This window comes from Hermetia illucens, chromosome 5 (assembly GCF_905115235.1).
Source record: "Hermetia illucens chromosome 5, iHerIll2.2.curated.20191125, whole genome shotgun sequence".
NCBI classification, from domain to species: Eukaryota; Metazoa; Arthropoda; class Insecta; order Diptera; family Stratiomyidae; genus Hermetia; species Hermetia illucens.
Window position 1 is genome coordinate 55,310,231 of NC_051853.1, and position 13,276 is coordinate 55,323,506.

At 42.0% G+C, this 13,276-nt stretch overlaps 1 protein-coding gene across 7 annotated transcripts in view; it reads right to left on the reverse strand.

The window, feature by feature from the left end:
* The window catches only part of LOC119658463 (probable phosphorylase b kinase regulatory subunit alpha), a 41,945-nt gene extending 34,704 nt beyond the window's left edge, over window positions 1-7,241 (reverse strand). For 3 of the 7 annotated variants that reach the window (XM_038065873.1, XM_038065870.1, XM_038065867.1), the window contains exons 1-6: window positions 6,573-7,240; window positions 6,380-6,514; window positions 1,493-2,023; window positions 1,235-1,411; window positions 799-1,122; window positions 420-567 (exon numbers count right to left, since the gene is read on the reverse strand). In XM_038065873.1, the coding sequence (XP_037921801.1) occupies window positions 420-567; window positions 799-1,122; window positions 1,235-1,411; window positions 1,493-2,023; window positions 6,380-6,514; window positions 6,573-6,974 (1,717 nt within the window). In that variant the 5' untranslated portion in view covers window positions 6,975-7,240. Of the gene's footprint in view, window positions 1-419; window positions 568-798; window positions 1,123-1,234; window positions 1,412-1,492; window positions 2,024-6,379; window positions 6,515-6,572 lie in introns of all 7 variants that reach the window. The other 4 variants (XM_038065874.1, XM_038065868.1, XM_038065871.1 and 1 more) reach the window with 3 other exon arrangements.
* Between the last annotated feature and the right edge of the window lie 6,035 nt (window positions 7,242-13,276).

Genomic DNA, 13,276 nt, shown 5'->3' on the forward strand with positions numbered 1-13,276 from the left:
TTAAGCTTGCCAATCGACGTATTGCTTTCAATTATTCACATCGAAATTTCGATCAGAAATCAATGGGGCAATAAGCATTATTAAAAAAAATAGACTGGACAGCATTCTCGTTATTTCATCGAGGCTCAGCTGTTTCAACTTAGAAATGCTTATTTAAAATTCCATTTACAGGGCGATAAATGAATGCATCGCTCTATATCGTACCTACAGTAAATACAGCAAAATTTCATTGTTACCTTAAAATCGACACGAACGAAATGAATCTTTACACTATGACTAAAACACCATGTACCTGTACTAAGGTTATAACGTAAAGAACGCTCCAAACTCAAAGAAATTCAACAGAAAATATTAAAGGAAAAAAAAACTAAATTAAAATTTAGAAAACATAGGGAATTCACAAAATCATAGTAACCGACCTAGGTGAATTTTTTTCAAAACCAATGTAACAAGTGGTCGTCCCAGTAAGTTCTGCCATGCTGATTTTAGAAAATTGATTTCACCCTTTAGTATATCAATCAATAATTCATTGTCCGATGCGATGTAGAATCTTGTCAAATCGACGAACTAATCATACCATTGGGGACAGTAAATATAGAGTAGAAATTAGCATTTGTAATTTAGTGTATGGTATCAAATTATTCTAGAAAATTATCATGACTACCATCCGACTACCATAATATACCAATTCTCCCAATTAATGAAAAAAAAAATTAAATGATCAAAATTCGCTTTGAATTTCAAATGAAAAATAAATAAAATAATCTGATGCATTCATAAATATCCATGAAACATTACCTGAGGAGTGAATACAAATATTCGATCTTTTAATGAATACAATTTACTCGTACTCAATATACCGACATCACGTGACTTCCTACCAGTTAAGCCAAGCTTCCGATTTCTTCCCAAATAAGTATATAAATGACTCAATACACGCGCTGGCTGAACTTCAATTGGGGCCACATCAGCTACTGTTTGCACATGTAAGTCATGTTCAGCTAATTTATCACGAATTTCATTGTCTTCAGCAATTATCACAACTTGTACAACAACGTCTGGTTTCTTTTGTGCGCCCAATCGACGATTAAGCGGATCTAGTTCACCGACAGCAAGAAAACCCTGTTAAAATATAGAAAATAATACATCCAACGAAAAAAACAGAAATTAGGATAACTATCTACTCAGTTCTTTATTCTATCCCGTAAATGTATTTAAAGTGAACATGACTTACCTCTTGTAACAATTTGCCTAGTATATATAAAGATTGTCCCCACAGGAATGGACACCGACCCACCACTTCACGGCGCTGAGATCCCGGCTTTTCATATTCTGCCGACACAGCGTTATTTGGCACAGCATAACTTTCTGGTACTAGAGATATACCATCCTCCCCGCGTACAAGTACACTCTGAATGTTTCAAACAATTTATGATACAAAATTAATTACATATAATATCTGAAAACAACATAACAAATAAAATAAACCCACCTCCAACTTCGACGAATAATCTGCTACTGCTGCCTTGTCATTTTGAAATAAACTGAATAAAATTAAGTACGTATAAAATAGCGGCCATTCACACTCAATATTTTCAAACATTCGCAACTCCCATCTTTCATAATATAATCTGGTCGGGTCCTCACGAGGCGTTCTATAGCCGTCTCGGAGAAACCGCTTACAACCATAATTGCCAAGTAGTCGGCTTATGATTGCATCACGAGTGTTCATGATTAGCTGGGGATCATCAACAGCAAAAGCTGGAAAACCAATCACTGACAGCAGACCTGCATCCAATTCTTTGCTGTTTGATTCTCTCGGCAACATAGATTGTAGCACAGCTTGACATTTATGTGCTTCGTCAGCTAGTACGTGTATAACACTAGCGGGGCCACCCCGAGCGCCAAACAGATCGAGCTCATTCATAGCTTCTAGTGCTGCTTTTGCCATTCCAATTGAACTCGCATTCAACTCTGGCTGACCATGATTTGTTTTATCACCTCGTTCCCATATTCCATAGTCCTAGAATAAGAAGCAATCATCGGACAACGCTTTGAATATATAGCTTAGCATTAAAAAAGTTCATTCATATTAGAGCAACGACTAATAAACAATTCAACCATCGCGAAAAATGTAGTGCAATTAGACGCTGTTTATTTTATAGGACTTTTCAAAAAATATAATAGAATTGTTATGCATAAATAATGTTAACGTCAATAACTTTTATTTTTGCGTTTCCATTGTAATTGCATTACCAAGAGACAACTATAAAAGAGAGGATCGTACACATCTCACCCCGTGATATAGAAACTTGGGCCCACTACCATCCTTTTTTCAATTGTTTCGCTGAGAATAAACACTTTCTCAAGTAGTTTTTTTTTATCATTTTTTTAAGAATGTTGTATTTCGGAATACCTGCACACCGCATTCAAACAGAATATTGTAATCACACGTGATCTATTGGAATGGCTAGAGTGGCCACCCTGATGTAATTTAACCGAGCAGCACCCAAGTGCCGTGTCGGATTCTGTATATGTTATTCTTCAGCTTATTCATGGACTTGAAACCTAATATATTCAGGGCTGGCAGCAGGTTGGAAAAAAGCAAGAAGTTACAGAAAGAAAGACGAAAATTTAATACCGGAATTAGCCGACGTTATACGCTCCTGCAAGCAGACATCAAATCATGGTCCTTTTCGAGCCGATGTCAACCCCTGCTTTGTTACGCACCTTCAAAATGCAAGCCCTAAATCTACAATGATTCGACCTGATTAGAAGTTCGTTTGTCGGTCAGTCAGAACCCGATTAATTTCATAGCAAACCCTATGCTCCAAAAATGTGTCGAGGTGGTGAAAGTTGCAGAAATCTACAAACATTTGAGCATTGTTGTTTGCGACTCGGTGCCATGGTTCATGCTCATGGCAGGCAGACCAACCAAAAAACTGGTTCTGATGCCTCAAATTCGGCGGTTAACACCTTTATATCTTCGACACTGCCGCGAGTTTAAATATCTTGATCGACACTGGCGCGAACGTATTTGCTGTTCCTCGAAATCACAAACAGTATAATTCTCACCCAATATAATTTCACCTTTATGTCTCTAATAGCATCAAGGACTAGAAAGCTCTGGCGCTCAATTTAGGACTTCGCCATGCATTCCCTTGCCAGTTTTATGCCGGCGACGTCTCTCGCGTAATAATTGGGGGCGATCTACTTAACCCATACGAATTGCTAGTCGATATGATGCGTTGCAAAAAGATTTTGAGTGCTGTCAAGTACTCAGTAGTATCATCAGTTGGAGGCCTTTTCCTATTATCACAACCTGACTCGAGAATTTCCACATGTAACATTATGATATTCACCATCCGGAACGACGCCAAACATTCTCTAGTGATTCAAATGTCGTTTGGGTATGATAAATGTCGAAAAATTAGGATAATAAGAAGCAATGTCACCCGGGAAAAGACATCAATGAGGTATCACCCAATATCCAAGAAATGCAAACTGATGAGTGGTACAAATATTTAGAAATGCTACAAAATAGCCAGATACTTAAAGCCACGATGGAACAGAAGACGGACGAGGTCTGATTGATATGGGCAACATGCAGGACAAGATTATAATGAAAATGAAGAGCTGCTTTCAAGGCAAAGCAAAAATATCGCAGATTCATAAAGCAATTGTAAATGTAAATGAAAACCTTGCCCCTCTCATTTCCAATGGAGAACACAATCACCAACCAGGAAAAGAAAGAAATAGTGTAGTAGTGTTTCTCAAGGATCTGAATCACCCTGATGTAGACAAATCTGGGCCTAACTTGTCTGGTGCTGGAAAGTACTTATTTAACTAAAGAAATGAGGAAGAGTACTGAAATACTGATGAACTTCAAAAGGTACTAAATTTGATACCTTTGGATTGTGTGGAAACGCTTAGTGGATCGAGGGAACACTTAGTCTTGCACTTCTAGCATCCGATGTACTCTCTGGCCCAAAAATTAATGTCCTTGTTCATGGACGGCCAGAAATACTTCGCGATGACTCACCGATTCGCTATCCGAATGCATATGTGCGCCAGATCGTGAACGGCATGAAATACTTCCTTTCGGAAATCAGCCGGAATACATGGCCTTGGTCCCTTGTCTGAGGTCTCGCATGTTGAGCCGAAGATAGGAAACTCCGCAAATATGTGTTTGGAGTTGGTCTTCAAACTCTGAAGAACTGCGTCGTGCTTCTGCGCTTCGGCAATTGCCGGAAAATCGACGATGGCGGGGACCTTGACCTCTGCAATACGTGACAAAGCGTCAACCACTACGTTATCTTTTCCAAACGCAAGTCAAAATGGACGCGGCACGCATGACAACGCATCAACAACTACGTTATCTTTTCGAGTCAATTGTTGGATGTCGGAAGTCAACTGGCTGATAAACCTCAAATGCCAAAGTTGGCGAGGGAACGTTTTATCGGGCTTTTGCTTCAAAGCAAAAATTGGTGGCTGTCTTCAAGGAAATACCGGAAGTATTTAATTGCGAGGTACGCGGCGAGTAACTCACGAGCATAGGTGCTGTAGTTCCGTTGAGGAGGATTGAGCTATTTGAAGAAGAAGCTCAACAGCTGCCAAATTTGTTTCACTTTTTGGTAAAGAGCAGCACCTAAGGCAATATCTGAGGCATCGACGAGTACGGCTAGAGGTGCAAAGAGTCTCTGGTTTTTGGTCCAGACGAGAAGGCGTTAAGGATCGATTGATGGTGAGCGGCCTTGGGCAAGAAACGTCGATAGAAATTTAACATGCCCAACAGCCTCATCAGATCCCTAATAGTTTTTGGGAGCGGGAACCTCGAAATCGGTTGCACCAGGACTGGGTTCGATTGGATGCCAGGGGTGATCAGGTGACCGATGAATCTCACCTGTGATTGTAGGAATTTGCACTTTTCAACATTAAGTACTAAACCGGCCACAAGGAGAGGTTGAAAAAGACACTCGAGGTGCTCTAAGTGCTCGGACTCAGAGGAAGACACGACCAGAACATCGTCCAAATATACAAAACAAAAGTGGAGATTTCGCAGCACAGGGTGAAACGATTTGCGCCGCATTACACAGTCCAAAAGTCATCCTAGTGAACTCGAAGAGTCCGAAAGGTGTGCATATTGCCGTTTGAATGTCTTCGGGAACTGCAAGGATCTGATGGTATGCCTTGGCTAAGTCCAAGGCCGAGAAAACACTGCAGTTTGCGATAGAGTGCGCAAAATCGTGGATGAGTGATGCAATGGTCGGCAGACGAATGAGAGAGATTTCTTTTTTTCTCGGTAAGTGACCATCGTTTGATTCGCAGCGGCAGGGCAGCAATCGAAGACCAATGTTTTGGTGTAATGGTGTTGTAGGAAACGGTTTTGGTATTCAGTTTTGGAATTCAAGATTTACTAAACCAACCATTGATAAGTACAAGTCAACGATAGGTGTTTGCCCCCATGGCACCGATTCCGCATATTTCTTTGCCGACATATCCATTGATATTGCCTGAACTGACCAGAAGGTGCTAGAAAGTAATCTCTGGTTACAGGTAAGGTAACTACTGTCCTTCGTAAACCCTACGGACTAGCTACGAAGAACAGAAGCGGCTATAAGAGGGTACCAATATTTAGCGTAGAGAGACGAATTTGTCTGGACTAGTTCGCCGTCCCTCCTCGACAGGACCGATATGCGTCCCGATTTTGATGAACTCCCTTGTGAACCCAAAGCCTGTTGGTTGGTTCTATTTGCTGTTTTTATTTTAAAGACCTTCAATTGTCGCGGAACCTGTCAACAGAGAGGTCAAGTAAGATTTAGGTTTGTCGAGTAACTTCAACTAAAATGTATTTATGACTTTCCCTGGTCTCAAGCTTCTTATTTGACTAAGGATAGCACTAGGTACATTGCCTCATGCCTCATTCGCATTCCTCTCTACGAAAATGGGATCTTCGACATTATTTTAATTACTTCTTATACCATGGGATCAACAACTAAACGCAGATTTGAAAATTAAACGCAAATTGCACACTTCGAAGATTCGGCTAATCAAGCCTGGACGACAATTTGTCTCCCATTTCCATACTATACTTGGCAGTCTATGTGATGACAAAACAAGATAACTGGGGGCTGCAAATTTGTATACTCATACTATTGGACTTAGTAAAGAGACATTAGTTTGCTACGTCTGGTTAAGATTAGACCGCAAATATACCCCCTGGGAATTCATTCAGACATTTCAAGTGTCTTATCTCTCAGCCAATTGATATCGCAAATTATCTCCGTATCAAGGAGATACGGGGGCATATCACTTTCGCCGATGATAACATATCGCAAACAAAATTTCCCGCATGAATAAAAGCATGACGAAAACTTACCGGTATGCAGTATGCGGACTCGATGTAAAACACCAGATTCTGAATAAACGACACCTCGTCCAAAGTGAACACGATCTGCAGCCCCGACGCAGTCATTTGTGCGAGTATCAGCAAGTAAAGTGACGTCGCGTCAATCTGGAATGAAGCAAACATTATTCTCCGCGTTGCTAATTGCCCGCAATCGACGACCGACCTGTAAATGTCCCCACTCATCGTCTCCGACCACAATTTGGCCGTTCTTGCTCGACACTTTTGCATGCAGCGAATCCAGTGGACTTTGCGTAGTTTTGAACCGCTCGACCTTATCCTTCTGCTGCATCATTGCCATTAGCAAGCCGCGCATCAACTTCACACAGCTCTGCTCCAGTTCATAGGCTTTTGCCCGGTCCTCGTCCTGATCAGCGATTTTCTTGTACGCCATCGACAAGCCCCACACAGCCAAAATACAATAAACATTATCACGAATCCACGCATGGTGATTTTTGGGACTGGCCGGAAAAAGTCCAGTCACAGGTTCTTGATGGGCCATTATCAGTCGGTGAACGATCCGCTGGTAATAGTCCAGACGGACACCGGAATTGCTGCGACTCCGCATTTTCACCAACTTTCACACTTTAGGTTGGCAAATTCGCGTAATAATCGCCACACGACAATTATGTACAAAAATAGAACTCGGTGCGATGTACAGTTTTTTCGAAAGAACGGGAATTTGCACGCTCGACTTTCCCAAATCACAAGACTAAATTATCCGAACTATTTAGCTTTCACTTGCCGCATTTTTGATAATGAACCAAGCAATTTATCTTCACGGAATTCCAAAGTTCTCTCGGCGCGTTCTATTTCAATCTTTTTGCAGTAAGAATGTCACGTCAATGTCAGTTCAATCAGATTGCACTTATGACAGTTCCTATGTGGAAAAAAGGTAAATAAACGACTCTTGTTCTTCTTCGCGAGTAGTTTTCAAACCGACTGGAGGTTTGAATGGTGAACGCCAATTGCCTCTTTTGGTACAATGCTGTATTAACACTTTGTACACGATAAGAAAAAAGACTATGACCTGAGAAAACAATTTGCACCGTGCAAATAGAGAATTATTATTATTCTGTTAAAGGAAGTTGTACTGCGCCCCAAAAGGACCATTGTGCCTCTTTTATTGTTGATAGCCTACTGCTACTACTAACACTAGTATCTCAAGCAAGCCCATAATCATTAGGATTTTTAACATATCCCCTACTTCCAAGTATTTCTTCTTGGCTTCTGGTATTAAGTATTCCCCCAGGTGCTTCGATCTACTTCTCACAAGTGGTGAACATTTTCCCCGAACGTGTATGGAGATTTCGTTACACTCCGCACATAACCTGCAGGCAGGGTCCATAGATATCCCTGGGTCTCCAAGTGATATTTTACTCGTCAGTAACCAGTATACCCACTATAATCTGGGGGTTTTTCTTGGTAAGGCTTAAACAGTCCTTTTGCGCTTCCATCCCTCCACCCCCCTCCCATAAGTAACCTGGATTCCTTCATTCTTCGCCCAGTATAGTTCCCTTTGCCGTTTCTCTTCATTTTTTTAAGACACAGCCACAAACCCGTTTCCTAATTATAGAAAGGTTATGGTCCATGTAGAGGCATCATTGCCTTCCAACCCAACATGGTCTGGAACCTAGAGTACCCAGACCTTACTGCTTAGTTGTCGATCAAAATAGCAATGTTTGCTGTCCCCTAAAGTACCTTTGGAGGTTGCAGGAGGCACATCTGTCTATGACGTATATTTGCGTCTAGAATATGCTAGTGTACTTACACATTGGCTCTAACTAAATTTTTCTTGGATCAATGACTCTGGCGCTTGCTCCCTCTGCCATTGTAAACAGTGATCAGCCCCTCATTTGAGCCGTATAACACACCCACTGCCTCTCAGTTTGCCCTGTTACTCCAACGTGTTTCAAACTTTTTATCGAAATGAAACCTCGCTGTCATGTTATCCCTTAGTATCAGTAATTCGAGGTACCGCCTAGAGAGAATATCAATCTTCCTTCGATTTTGGCAACTCCTCGCCTCACTGATACTCCCGAACATTATGAAGATCGCCCTCCTTGCCTGCATTTGTATGTACAGATGGAGGGGACTCAATCATAAAAGGACTGCCCATAGGTAATCATAGGTCTTACAATTTTAGTGTATATCTAAAGTAGTATCTTCGGGGTGCAAGCCCATTTTTTTCCTGCTATGGATCTGCAAGTCATCCTTGTAGCTTTCCGACAAGTGTTTCCGGCATGCGCCTTCGCGAGTAATTTTTGGTCTAGTGTAATTCGCTAATTTTTGGCCCCTATTTTTCGTTTCACCTCTATGCCATGGCTCTCATGTAATCACCTCTATGCGATGGCTCTCAGGTGGCTGGATTAGTGCGCAACTCCGCCTTTCTGCACCAGGCACTAGTAACTCTTAGTCCAGTTTTAATTCCAACAAATAGGCTAGCCTCATATTTTTCCCTACAGATCAAAACAATGTTATCAGCGTAACCCTGGACTTGTATTCCAGTATTTGTTAGCTCTCCTAGGAATTCATTAACTACCATACTCCCCATAAACAGTGATAGTACCCTGTTTTATGGTGCAGGGCATCGGAAACCCAGAACCGGCGGTTTTTGGGAGTAAGTGGGCTCCCGGCCGTCAATATCCAGCGACCGCAGCGCCTCAGTGGTGATAAACTTAGCTGCTTTGGCACCTAAGGCTACAAGAGATCTTAGTGGAGTAGAAATGAGATCTACACCGGATCCTTTCCGACAAAGCTCGTTCCGGAAAGGAACTCGGAGAGAAAAAGAGAAGAGTAAGTTCGGCATACCGGCCAATCGCGTTGAAGGTGTGTAGTGCATATAGAACGGTATCAGGTGTGTGTCATCGTGGGAATGATTCCCTTGGATCTTCTGGCGAATGAGGCACACTGTCTCTACCGGAAAAGGAGGGTGAATCCGGCCGAAGTAACTACGGGCTTCCGGGCTCCACTAGGAAGGAGCTGTACAGGAGATGAGAGCAACGGTGGGATAATTCCGAAAAGGGCCACTGGATCCATACACGGATCCGGTGTATTGAGAGATGGGTCGAGCGCAAACTTGGAGCATTAAATTACCACCTAACGCAGCTCTTTACGGGACACGGTCGATACAGGAAGTACTTGCATCACTTCGCATTGGATAAATCTCTAGACTGTCCCGAATGCGCCGCTACAGCTGAGGACCCGGAGCATGTTATGTTCCGCTGGCCGAGGTTCGCGAATAAAAGAAGGAGGTTAACGATGCTCTCAACGCAGTTATCGGACCCCATAATTTCGTGGAGTAGATACTGAGGTCCGCAGCAAACTGGAGTGCCATACGCGGAACGGTAACTGCGATACAGGAGGAGTTGAAGGAACTGGAGCGAGCTCGGAAAGCACGACGGACGCGTGACTTAGTTGCGCTGATATAAACCAGAGCCCTCCTCGCGAAGTAATACTTGACGGTGGTCTCGTGAGGATATGGGCGGAGAAGTGGGGGCGTTTTAGTGGGTGAGAATCTCACACACTGCTGCAACCTGGCGCAGCAGCGTCTTTTTCAGATTTCCACTTCCACTCATTAAAAAAAAAGTACCCCTCCCTGTGGACAATCTTGAGTAGTATTCAAAGCAATAAAATTTGTACCTATCGGTATTTCTATTTGGACACTCTCTAATATTCTGCCCCTCTAGAAAGATAGGGCGTTTCCCACTTCATTGCGAATCATGTGCGATGTATTATCGAACTCTCCTTCGATGTTCTAAAACGCACACAGTGCTATTTCTTTCGTATCTATGGCATCTCGTAAAACCCCTGTCAGCTGATCAGAGCGGTTTCGTTTGACCGTCCAGTCTGGTAAGCGTGCTGACATGAATGTAGACGATTACGCATTAGAAAATTAGTTCTGATATAGGTATCTATGACCTTCTCTACCGTTTTGAGTACAATGTTAGTCAAATTGGTTGGCGTACATGACCTAACTGTCTTAGCCGGACGGTCTGTCCCAATGACAACTCTTTTGAAGTATTCCACCAATGATTCCAGTTCGCTCCTGATATCACCCCTTTGTAGATGAGCCATGTTGTTGCCCATTCCTTATTATTCCATTTATTTCGGAGATGTCAAAGCTGTTTATTATGTGATGCGACACAGAGGACTCATCCGACACCTTCTAATTCTTGACTAGCTCGTTCATCAGAGTATATTTCTAACTTATGTAGTGTAGGTTCAACTTCATTAGTGTAGGCAGTCACTCATGAAGCTGATGAGGACTTAGTATACCAATCCTTCAATGGAAAAAAAAATATTTCATTCTTATTTATACTTGATTCTTAAAAGTTATTTACATTTTATTGCGACACTTCCTATTACCAACCCTAAATATAATATGGCGATTACTTCTTTTGTCTATTTCTGATTATTTGGAAAAGTGTACTAACAAAGATTAGCAAGGCTAATCGTATACAGTATACGGAAACAATCTCCTTAGTCAGAAAGGATATGCCTGTATGGGTGGTTAGGATAATTACATAAGTATTCAACGAGTATGAAGATTGTGGTGAAAAAAGAAGTAGTCCATTATAGTGCTCGTTTTACTCAGGCGGTCAAACGGTAATACGGGTCGCAGGGCGAAAACTTAGATTGGTACCTACGATGGAGCATGAAACCTGGGAAACGTATGTTGAATCAACACCCAGCAGATCTACTACCAAACCCTATTTGCGAATGCGCGTGGTGATCAATAAGAGTTCTTTCTTAATAAAACCTGCAAACGGAGGAAGATGAAGGCGCCCATTAGAACGGGACAAAGTGTACCAACTAGCCCTTCAAGTTGGGGTTGTGTAGTGCTGACAACCCTATAAGGAAAACAAAGATTACGGGGCCACGAAAGAGGCCTTTGACTGGACGGATTCTACAACGACAAACCCGCAATGAAAATAAGCGAACGCTGCCCAGTAGCCCAGCTCAAAGTCTGGAACATCGAATCAATGCCCGACCACTGGCGACGAGACAGTATCTTTCCTATACATAAAGAGGCGGATATCACGCTATGTAGCAATTATAGAGGCATCACGTAGCCGAGTACCATCTATAAGATATTTTCCGTTATCTTGCTATGCGTATATCACTATACGCCTAAAACATTATCAGTCCATACCAAAGAGTCTTCACTTCGGGCAAATCAGCAACAGATATTTCCTCTACGACAAGCGGTGAAGAAACTGTTGGAATATGGCCATCAGTTGTACCATCTTTTACGACTTCAAGAAACGCCTATGATAGCATAGCCCGGACAAAACTGTACACGACCATGACCACGAACGGTATCCGGATCAAATTGATAAGACTAACTAGGATGACCTTCACCAATGTGTGAGGCGAGATAAAACCAGCAGGTACCATTCATTTTAAGTCCACCTAATTACTGGCCTATGCTAACAATATTGACTTTATGGAAAGAACAATTCGAAATGCACAATCTACGTTCATCCAGACCGAGCAAGCGGATATCGCGAAATCTTGGGCTACATATTAATGAAGACAAGACAAAATATATGGTGGCAATGTCACCACTAAAAGCAAAAAAAGTAACAACATCAAATGGCAAATGAGAATAATAAAAATAGGAAAATACAATTTTGAAACCGTTGATAACAGCTATGACGACGAAATCTGCGTACGGTTATTGACAGTCAGTATTTTAGTTTACAAAAACTATTTCGCTCGAAACGTGCCACAATAGGGTCAAACTTCTACTGTATAAGACAATGATCTTGGCAGTCCTCATATATTCCTCGAAGAACAAGAAAAATTGCGAATTTTTAACCGCGTGCGACAGGAGGAAGAATTTTGGTCCTCCACATGAGGATGGACGACCAAATTTGTGAGCGATACCACGACCGTCTGGTTGTGGATAAAATTCGATTCAATAAATTGCAGTAGACGGATCACTTAATCCGTATGATGAGGTGAGGATGATCCAGCCCGAAAAGTCAAAGGGAGCCAACTAATAAATTTGATCAATCATTTGGATAGACTAATATGCAAGGCACAAAGGTGTACTGTAAACATTCCTACATATATAGAATACTTCAAATTTGCTGCGTGTATAATGCGTGTAACACTAAGGAGGCAGTACATCGCAGCAGTATCACCTTACTAGCCAATGTTTGAGTTGAATCGTATCTCACTAGGAGGTGTAGTATGAGTATGATGAATAGACTGACTCACACATTTGATTCGACTCACTGAAGAGTTATATATTTCTAATTTAGAATGGTGTTTGACTTAGACTTTTTATTTTTATTATAATTTCCAGCAGAACTTTGCCATGTTGCCGAACCAAATTGTATAGACAGTAAAACATAGTGGAGAAGCAAACACCTGGAAATATCGAAATATTCAAACTAAAAGAAATTGAGTCTGCAATAATGAAATAAATTGGCAATCTTGAATTTATCAATTCAGGCAAAAAAGTCTGCTTTGCGCCTGTTCAACAGTGCGTCCGGCAACAAGTGCCGCAACGTCGTCTGCATAACCGACCAGGTGCGACTCTTCGCAGACTATCGTAGGAAGCGTTCCAGAGTTCCGGCCCTAGGATGGATCCCTGTACTACTCCTGACGTGATGTCCATCCACCTTTGGCCCTCTAGCGTCTCATAGAGGAGGAAGCGGCCTTTCAGATAATCCCTCAATATCCGCAAGAGATAGCTTGACACGTTAAAAAGGAGTTCTCTAGTGTGCCTAGCATATCTGTCCATCTTACGGAATTGAAGGCATTTCTGACATCAAGCGTAATGAGGAGCACTATCCGTCGAGATCGGCGGCTGTGCGCCTCGGCTCGATTAACCACATCTACGACCTCCATAACAGC